Below are 9449 nucleotides of genomic sequence, written 5' to 3' on the forward strand. Positions count from 1 at the left end.
TCGGCAATGGGAGGCTCAATTGCTCCTTCTCCCCAAAAGACTTGCTCGGTGAAACTGCCTGACAAACTCCCTTGTCATGGTAAATCAGATTGCATCTTTTGCATTTACCAATCAAGTTTTCAAAGAAAAAATCAATCTCAGCCACAATGCCAGGAGCAAGCTTTAGGGTTTTTTTTTCCTTCTGGAAGAAGGGTTTAGAGATTTCATGTGTAACATGAACCCTAATCTTTCCAGAAGTGTCAAAAAGCTATTGATCGATCTCCTGATACGTCCCAGCAATGGAGGTGGCATTCATGATGGTCTGCAACTCTTCTAGCGCCGGTGGAATATTGTTGATTCTCACCCAAAAGTATAGGGTTTCAAGCGGTGGAAATTGAGGAGCAATAAAACCACCATAGGCTTGTATGACCACTGGAGCTTTGTTGACATACCAAGGCCCCCTATGGGTACCTTGTTTCGATCCTTACGACGATCAAAAGAGAAGACATACCCAGTGGCGGATCCAGGATTTAAGAGTGGGGTGGGCTTGAAATTTTTTTTTCTCAAGTAAAGTGATAATATAAATTATTACAACAACAATAATTAACTAAAGTATATTATACCTATTTTATTGAGTTGTCAAAAATAGAGACGCAACTGAAACCAATATTAAATAGATTACAGCGAAAGAAAAATAATTTGGAATCATTTTTTATTGAATAGCAATAAACTTAAGAGAAGAACATAATGAGAGATATAATATATTCAACAAAAAAATAAAAATTAAACCTATCTAATAGAGGTATGAGTGGAAGAAAATACAAAAAAGTAATTAAAACTATCATTTAATAGGTATGGGTGGAAGAAAATAAGAAAAAGTAAGTATAAATGGAAGAAAATAGGAAGGACCAAAGAAGTAAGAAATATGAGTGAAAGAAAACAGCAAGAAGAAGAAGAAGAAGTAACCAAGAAAAAAAGAAAACGAAAAAGGAAAAAAGGAAGAAGTAAAAGAAAATATGAGTGGAATGTAATATGCAAAAAGAAACACAGCAGATGACTTGAATTGGGGTTGGTTTAATAGAAGAAAACTAGAAAAGTATGCTTGCCAACCGTGCGAGAACCTGCCCCATGGATATTGCTTATACTAGAAAACTTATAACAAAAATCTCGGGAGGGCTCAAGCCTACCCAAAGATGTACGTAGATCCACCCCCGGAAATACCGGTTTGGAGGCCGATCTTGTACCTTGAATGATCCATCCAGCACCCAGATGCGCCGAAAGTGACGCTGCAGATCCATGCTACTGCATGGTTTCCTTGTCAATGGACGAGCCAGTAAGAAAGCCTGAGATCCTCCCTTGGTGGTTCCACTGGCCATGTGGGAGATATCAACAACATCACCCCCAGCAAGAGCAAGAGAGACAGCAAACGTGGCTGTAACATCCTCAATGGAGGTCTTTTTTCCGGATGAGAAAAGTTAAATAGTTTAGATGTATTTAAAAATTACATAAAATAACTCAAAATAAATGTTTTAAATTATAGAGAACCTCATCTCGCTCTCTATGTTTAGGAGCGAGATAACTAAAAGTTATAATAAAGAGCCACTTAGGAGCCTGGTGCAGCTATTAAAATATATAAAAAGCTAAACATGCTCTCCAAAATAGCTAAGGAGCCAAAATAGTGAGTCTGCTAAAGATGGTCTTAGTATAATGAATTTTTCATTTCCATCCAGTTATCCTTACTTGACGTCCCTCAGATTTTTCCAACGAACATTTGGTTTAATAGATACCTCATTTCTCTCTAACAAAATTATTAGATGTCCCAACTTCGAATTTGTCTCATCTTTTTTAAACAAAGACAAAGATATTCCTCGAGATTCTCCCTATTCAGTCAAATACTAAAAAATACCCTCCTAAGAGCAAGTTCACCCATTGAGTTATTAGGTCAGACACTACTGTTCACTTCTTTTTTATATTTCTTTGCACTTGTTGAGTCTAGATCACTAGTCAATTTGAAAACTGACTTGGGTCACTCTGAGTTAGTTTGTAGGTCAGGAAACTTACCAAGAGTGACTTAAGTCAGTTTAGAAACTGAACCAGTGAGTTATTAACCAATGAGTGAAAACAAACATAAGAAAGCAGAACAGACAGTGTGTTTGATTCGGTGATCTTAATCCAATGACCCAACGGGTAAACTCATTTTAATGAGAATTTTTTCCATCTCTTATAAATTGAGAGATTTGCGCCCGAAGTTAGGAGAAGCCTTATTTTAAGTAAAGGTAATAGGAAATACAAAACCGACAGCCTCCGGCTAGTTTTCACCGGCTTCCTCTTCCCCTTCCCTTCACTGTCGTACGTTCAATTCTCGATAATTTCATGCATTTCCGTTGACGGAAACTGCCTTCCTCGAAATATTCACCACCCGATTCTATCTCTTTTGACTTTAATTGAGGAATCTTATATGGCTTGTGGTAGGTTTAGGAGGATCATCGAGGTTTTATGAGCAAACAGGGGACGGAACGAGTATAGCGCTACTGTGGGCAGCTTCGATCCTTCAATTTTCGACCTCTGTTGAATAGAAATTTGTTATTTATAATTTAGGCGAAAGTTGTGCTTCTTTGTGCAATTACGAGGGAGGAGGGGAAGTTTCTAGAGGTGATCGAAGGAAAAATATATATCATGTTGTTATTACCAGGATTGAGTTTGGTATAGTGTTGTTTAAAATTCGAAAATATGCATTGATGGTTCTTGATTTTGCAGGGGGAGGATTTGGACATTGCTTATACAGGCTTCTGCTTCCAGGCCGGACGATCAAGAAGGCGTTTTCGATCGAGGAAACAAAGGAGAGCTGGTAGGGCGGTAACATATTTTTACTGAATATTCAGATTAGGATGCAATTTAGTAGGCTTCACATATGCTTAAAATGCATCTGAAGGGGTTGGGATTTTCATGTTACAATTACACTGCTAGCATTTGCTGAAGCTTTATGTATTCAGTTCTTATATGACCATACCAGGATTCAATATTTTTGGACTATGAGACAGCAGAACATAGTTAGCTATGCGTATAAATATACTCGTAATTTTATAAAATGAAGCTTTAACATGGTCTTTGTATGCTATAAATTATTAACTATATATAGTTATTCCTTGAAAGAGTCTTTTTGCATCGATCACATTAAAGAATATAGATTAGATATCGACGTTAAAGAAGTGTATGGTTCAAGTTTATGCATGGTGTTTGATCTTAATTACATGGAGTCCACTACTTGATGGAATCAGCCCGAGCAGAGATTTGTTACTCTTTGTATTTCTAGTATAAGATATGAGTGGCAATTCAGATTTACCTCAAGATAGACAGTGAATGGGGCTTTAATAGCTTGTTTTCTTGCATTTTAGCATTGCGGCTATCTTTTATACTTTGATAACATTTAAAGTTCCTTTTGCAGTTTTTTCTTTATGTTGATTCTGATATGACCGTTTCATTTCCTCTCTTATGTGCCAGAACTTGTAGTGGTTTACAGAGTCTGAAACTCTGAATCGTTTGCTGTCCTCTTTAAATATATGTTTGAAGATATGGAAATTTTTTGGGAGTCCTGCTCCCAGTACTTCTGGACTTCTTTTCTTCCTCAGGGATGAAACTCGGGCATATGAAGCTGAAGCATCACAGTTGCAGGGTGAGCTTAGGCTTCTGTATTATCAATATCACAAGCTTACTGGTTAGGCTTCTGTTTTGATCCATGGTAGACAGGGAAGAGTTGGTGGAGCATCTACAGTCAGTGGAGATTATACACCTATAAACGATGGAGATTGTACAACTATAAGCTATAGACTCTTGGAAAGAAATTTGGAGGGAAACATGTTTATGTCATTGTAATTCAGATGAATGCAGTTCTCGGAAGGATTGGTTCTTCAGCACAAGAGTTGGCCCATGTATTCAGTCAGAGTTGCTTTCAGTTAGCACAGAATTTTAGCAAGTTCTTCTTGAACCTGGTTCTCAAATACCATGAATACCATATTTTACATCTAGAATCACCTGTGCTTATGTGCTTATTCTGTGCTTTTAATCCAAGTCTTTAGTGCATTCCCACTTTTCTTCTAATGTAGAGCTTTATTTATCTAATGGGCAACTTTATATGAGAGGCAGAGTTGCTTTATTAGATTAGTAAAGTGGATTATGCTTTAAGTGCATTAGATTATATTAATCAAATGTCCAGTACATTATATTATCTTCAATACTTTTCAGATGTCCGTCAATATTCTCTGCCAGCTTTATCTCTATAATCATCTGTATTGAAAAGTAAATTCTGCACTCTGTGCCAGCTTTTATTATGTCGTGAATTCTGCAGTCTCTCTTACTTTCTTCCCTCTTTCATACTCTTCATGTATAAGGTTTTTCTTTTTAGGAACTTTTGTACTTAAAAGAAGAAAAGCCACTAAGCGATATAAAGTTGTGAACAAGGTCCTCATTTAGTTTCTAAAGAGGGCAAATCTATGTGTTCACTGGTGAGTGATGAAGACACCTCAAATCTCATAGTAAGAGGTAATCTTTTATGTGGCTTATGCAGCCAATGTCTCACTGTTTTGTGTTCCTATCCTTCCCTTTCGCCACGTTAATTTTTTAAATATCTATATTTTGAGTGCAATATTTACCTGGTCTTTTGATTGCAGACCATATGAAAAAATTCCCATCATCAGTATGTGTCTGAGGCGCAACAACTTCATGCCATGAATGTAATTTCAATTCTGTTTCTCCTCTTCACAAAGTTTTACACTTCCATTAATTGATACTTACTTAGCGGGAGTGGTGTCCCATGCTCTACGTACTAGAAGACGGCTATTATGGTTCACTACAATCACTGTAGTTTCTTTAAGAAAAGTTAAACAAAAGTTTTCTAGTAGTTTGGGAAAAGCATCTCATTCTTATGTATCTTTCGTTCATTTCTATCAGGAGCGTTCATTCTAATTCAAAGTTTGCAGCAACTACTATTGGCATCTTCGGTAACTGCACATCTGATACCGACACTTTGGGTATAACTCTGATCATGAAATGTATATATGCTGTTTCTTTTTGACTCACTTTGCAAGGACTAGCCCAGCTTGAGAATTGGGCACCTTGGCATTCAAATTGTAGTTCTACTCTCTACTGAAATTTTTAGCATCTAATTGGAACTTGGAAGACTCCTGTCCTTCAAATTGATAGTTTTGATGTGACTTGGAAGCCTTTTGAGTGTATAAAATTTCTCAAGAGATAGAAATTAGAATACAAAATATCTGTAGTGTGTAGGTTAATATACTCTTAGAATAACAACAACAACAACAATGGAAAGAATAATAATTATGATAAAAATATTTACTAACAATGATAATATTGGTAATAAACACAATAATAATGATATTAGTGGTTGTTTGTTTAGTAAATTAAGTTGTCCTAGTGGTTATCTTAACGATATGCTTGACATGTTATGATGTGCCATTGTTGAAAAGAGCTTGATGAAAGGGAGAATATAAATGACATTTTAGGGGTTAGACTGCAGGATCTTGAGAGGGAAATGGAGGTAAAACAAGAGCACCTTTATAAAAGAACAGATGTGATGATAAACTGGTAAATGTTTATATCCTTTCGCTATATTTCTTCTGAATGAAGTATGACTTTGCAGTGTAAAGCACAGACCGTGGTTGCCATAGGTTTTCAAGTCCATATCTAATTAATATAATTATTTTTCCTAGTTTCTCCTCAATTAGTATTCCATCTATAATTCTATATTATATTACTGATTTAGCTTGAGACTTTTAACATGACATTTGACAATCCTTTGGAATCTGGTTCCTTTTACCCTTAACTGTGTAATTTTTTGTTTGTTTGACCTACTTTCTGAATCTTAATCCTGTTTTTGCACTCATGTAATACACCTATGGCATGCAGACTATAAAAACTTGCTATGAGGAACCGTGTGTCTTCAGTAACTTCTTCTGCAATCCTGAGCATTTGAAGGGGAAAGGAGAGTTGACTGCGGGGCCGGGGGTTCATCATTTGCAGCAACAACACGGGAGATCACAGCTTTGAAGTCAGTCATCATTTTCAAACAGGTGATCTTCAAATTCAACTGTTCATTTCACCTTACCTTTCATGTTGCAATTTATGTGGCCTAATAACATTCTATCTAAGTATGCATATGATTTCATTTTAATTTCATCTTTTTTTTTTAAATATTTTAATTTCACCTTTGTATGGTAAAACAACTCTCCAATTAGTATGAAATAAATCATAGTTCATAGTCTGTAAATGGGAAGATTTTTTGTTTCATGATCCCCTTTTCCCCATCCGGGAAAGAATATATATTAGAGACAATTTATTCCTCCAGATCATCCAAATTTGGTCCTTTGGCTCAAAGATAACCATTACTTAAACTCAAAATGCTTAAACACTCCATTCGATAGGTTTTGGACAAAAGCTGCTGCTTTCTGATGTTATCATTTGAGGATATTGAATTGTTCAATCTGTTATAAAGGAAGGTATAACCGTAGTATTCAAAATTACATAACATGAAACAGTGGGAGACAATGATAACATACCATGTTTCCTTACATGTAACACTCTATATATACTGTATGTATAGGTACAAGTCAACAGCTTATAGTGTCATGAAAAGTGAATAATATAATAACTTTAGCCATATCCAATATTCCCACTCATGTCATGCAGTATTTATTCTATCTTTAGATCATGACGTATTGTCACTCACACACTTCCTTATGCAAAAGAGGTGCAATAGTTGATGATCGCCCATATATTAAAACTAGAGAAAATGATATCACCAACTAGTACATACCCCTTTCAGTCGAAAGCAGGGCAAAAAGAAAACTAGCTCCAGTCAGTCCATCCCCAATGGCAAACTCAAACTCAAACTCACTCGTAAAAGTGGTGGAAGTTTGCAGGGTTGCTCCAAACCCAGGCTCACCGGACTCAGCCACACCAGATTCCCTTCCTCTAACCTTGTTCGATTTACGTTGGTTAAGGTTTGCACCGGTGCAGCGCCTGTACTTTTATGAAATATCTTCTACTGACTCCATACTTCCCAAACTCAAAGCCTCCCTCTCTCTCACACTCCAACACTTTCTGCCCCTCGCTGGAAACCTCACTTGGCCCCAAGACTCACTCAAACCTATTCTCTGTTATGCCAAAGGTGACAGTGTTTCACTTACAGTAGCTGAATCTGCTGCTAATTTTGACCATCTTTCAAGCAAGTACGACTTGCTTGGAGTCCAAGACTACCATCATCTTGTACCCCAGTTGGAAGTATCTCATGAACAATCTGCAGTAATGGCATTGCAAATCACTGTCTTTCCCAACCAAGGCTTTTCCATTGGAACATCGATGCACCATGCCGTCTTGGATGGTAAAACTTCAACCTCCTTCCTTAAATCATGGGCTCACATATGCAAACACGAAGAACTGGGATCTTCATCTAGTTTGTTACCAGATGAGCTAAAGCCATTTTATGACAGAATGGTCATCCAAGACTTGGCAGAGCTTGGGGCGCTCTACTCGAACCAATACCAAAACATGAAGGGCCCCAACAATAGAAGCTTGAAGGTTTGGAATTTTCAAGCTCCACCAGAGTCAATTCGAGGCACCTTCAAAGTCTGTCACGCAAAAATACAAAAACTAAGGCAATATGTCATGACTAGGATGGTAAAGAAGAAACAACATGATGATTCAGAATCTTCAGTACTTCGTTTATCAACGTTTTCTCTAGCATGTGCCTATACATGGGTCTGCTTAGTCAAAGCTCAAGAAGCCAAAGAAGATAAAACACGACTCATATTTCCGGTGGACTGTAGATCTCGCTTAGACCCTCCTATACCTGCAACATATTTTGGTAACTGCATAGCAGGCCGTTTGGCAATTGCAGAAACAAAAGGGCTATTGGGAGAAGATGGATTGGTTGTGGCCGTGAGTGCAATTATTGAAGCTATAAAAAGTTTGGATGATGGAGTCTTGAATGGGGCAGAGAATTGGGTTTCAAGATTGTGCACTGTGCTGAGTGATAGAGTAATTTCCATTGCTGGCTCAAATCGGTTTGGTGTTTATGAAACTGATTTTGGATGTGGAATACCAAAAAAGGTCGATCTTGTTTCTATAGATAGGACAGGAGCAATCTCCCTTTCAGATACCAATGATGGTGACGGAGGTTTGGACATTGGATTGGTTTTACAAAAACATTATATGGAAGTGTTTGCTTCTCTATTTGCCAAAGGTCTTGAAAACCTTTGAAGCCATAATAGTGTTAACGCTGTGGGCTGTTTGGCAACTGCAGAAACAAAAGGTGGGATATTGGGAGAAGATGGGTTGTTAGGAGGGGCGGGTCTGATTGGAATCTTCAATTATCATGATCATCAACTTTAAGTCATGTGCCCCCTTCTTCAAACTTTTAAGTTATATGCATACATGGTGATCACAACTGCATATGCATGTCTTAGGAAGCAATGAGTTGTAGAGCGGGTTTAAATTTAAATAAATGAAACTTCATTTGGTGACTTAGGTTTATAGCCAAATTTGATGAGTATAGAGTATAACATGTCCGGCCGGTAAGTGAACTAAAGATGTGAAGTCAAACTTTTCTAGGTAAATTTTTTTTTTAGCCGGCTAACTAGTAGTCTTGTAGTAATTCACTCCATAATGTTGGATAAGTCATCAGAGTATGATTTTGTATGTGAGGACAGAGTAATATGTTTCCACACCTTTCTTGATCAGAAACCTTCAACCGTGATCCTTTCTGAATAAACATTACGTATGTAAGTAGTAAGCACTACAATCAATGTATTTAGAGTATTTTAGACTTTATTTATACAGATCATGTGTATGAGTGTATCTTTCACTCAAGTGTCATTACATGTATATATTTTTAACTTAATTTACTGAAACCCTTAAACTCTAAATCATTGCCCCTATGATTATGATTGTGTGTGTGTGTTACTACAGTTGATGTATTTAGACTTCAATTTTACACATCATGTGTGTTCTTTACACGTTTTTTTTTTTTTTTTTTTGTACTTACAGAAAACCTCAAACTCGCTCTCCCCGTCAAAACTTCTTTTCCTTTTAGATTTTGTATTAGATTTTATAAAGTACAAGTTATCTGTGATGCATAAACCTTGCTTGTTGCTACCATCATCAGCTTTTCTTCATTAACTATTTTCTGTAGTGCTGAGAATCTGATGAGTGAAGTCCGGGATTTAACTGCGAAGTCCATCATTTGCCTTGAGAATAAGGTAGAGATGGCTCTGGAATCGCACATCACTGAGTTGGCTCAAACCCGACACTGGTGTTCACCCCACACTCAACACTTTGAATTAACTTTAAGATGCAATTATATGGCACGAATCATTCGCAGTAAAGAAATAGGTAGACAAGTACGTTGTGTTATTACCAACTTATATATTCCTAGTATAATATTCCCACACATATCA

At 36.9% G+C, this 9449-nt stretch overlaps 1 protein-coding gene across 6 annotated transcripts; it reads left to right on the plus strand.

Moving 5' to 3' along the window:
• Positions 1-2208: 2208 nt before the first annotated feature.
• Positions 2209-9449, plus strand: LOC112187451 (phenolic glucoside malonyltransferase 1-like). 6 transcript variants are annotated; one of them, XM_040515043.1, is made up of 7 exons: positions 2209-2328; positions 2452-2631; positions 2737-2827; positions 3481-4518; positions 4647-4709; positions 4927-5006; positions 5902-9066. In XM_040515043.1, exon 7 carries the CDS (start codon positions 6865-6867, stop codon positions 8251-8253), a length of 1389 nt encoding a protein of 462 aa, XP_040370977.1. In that variant the 5' UTR covers positions 2209-2328; positions 2452-2631; positions 2737-2827; positions 3481-4518; positions 4647-4709; positions 4927-5006; positions 5902-6864; the 3' UTR covers positions 8254-9066. The 6 variants fall into 6 exon arrangements, 5 of the variants coding, with proteins under 5 accessions (XP_040370977.1, XP_040370978.1, XP_040370976.1 ...); XM_040515042.1 differs by adding an exon at positions 5506-5580 and having other exon boundaries at positions 2213-2631; XM_024326240.2 differs by adding an exon at positions 5513-5580 and having other exon boundaries at positions 2213-2631.

The sequence above is a fragment of the Rosa chinensis genome, chromosome 2 (genome assembly GCF_002994745.2).
Source record: "Rosa chinensis cultivar Old Blush chromosome 2, RchiOBHm-V2, whole genome shotgun sequence".
Classification (NCBI taxonomy): Eukaryota; Viridiplantae; Streptophyta; class Magnoliopsida; order Rosales; family Rosaceae; genus Rosa; species Rosa chinensis.

Excerpts from the sequence above, each read along its gene's own strand:
- LOC112187451 (XM_040515043.1), top strand. The coding sequence starts at position 6,865 with ATGGCAAACTCAAACTCAAACTCACTCGTAAAAGTGGTGGAAGTTTGC.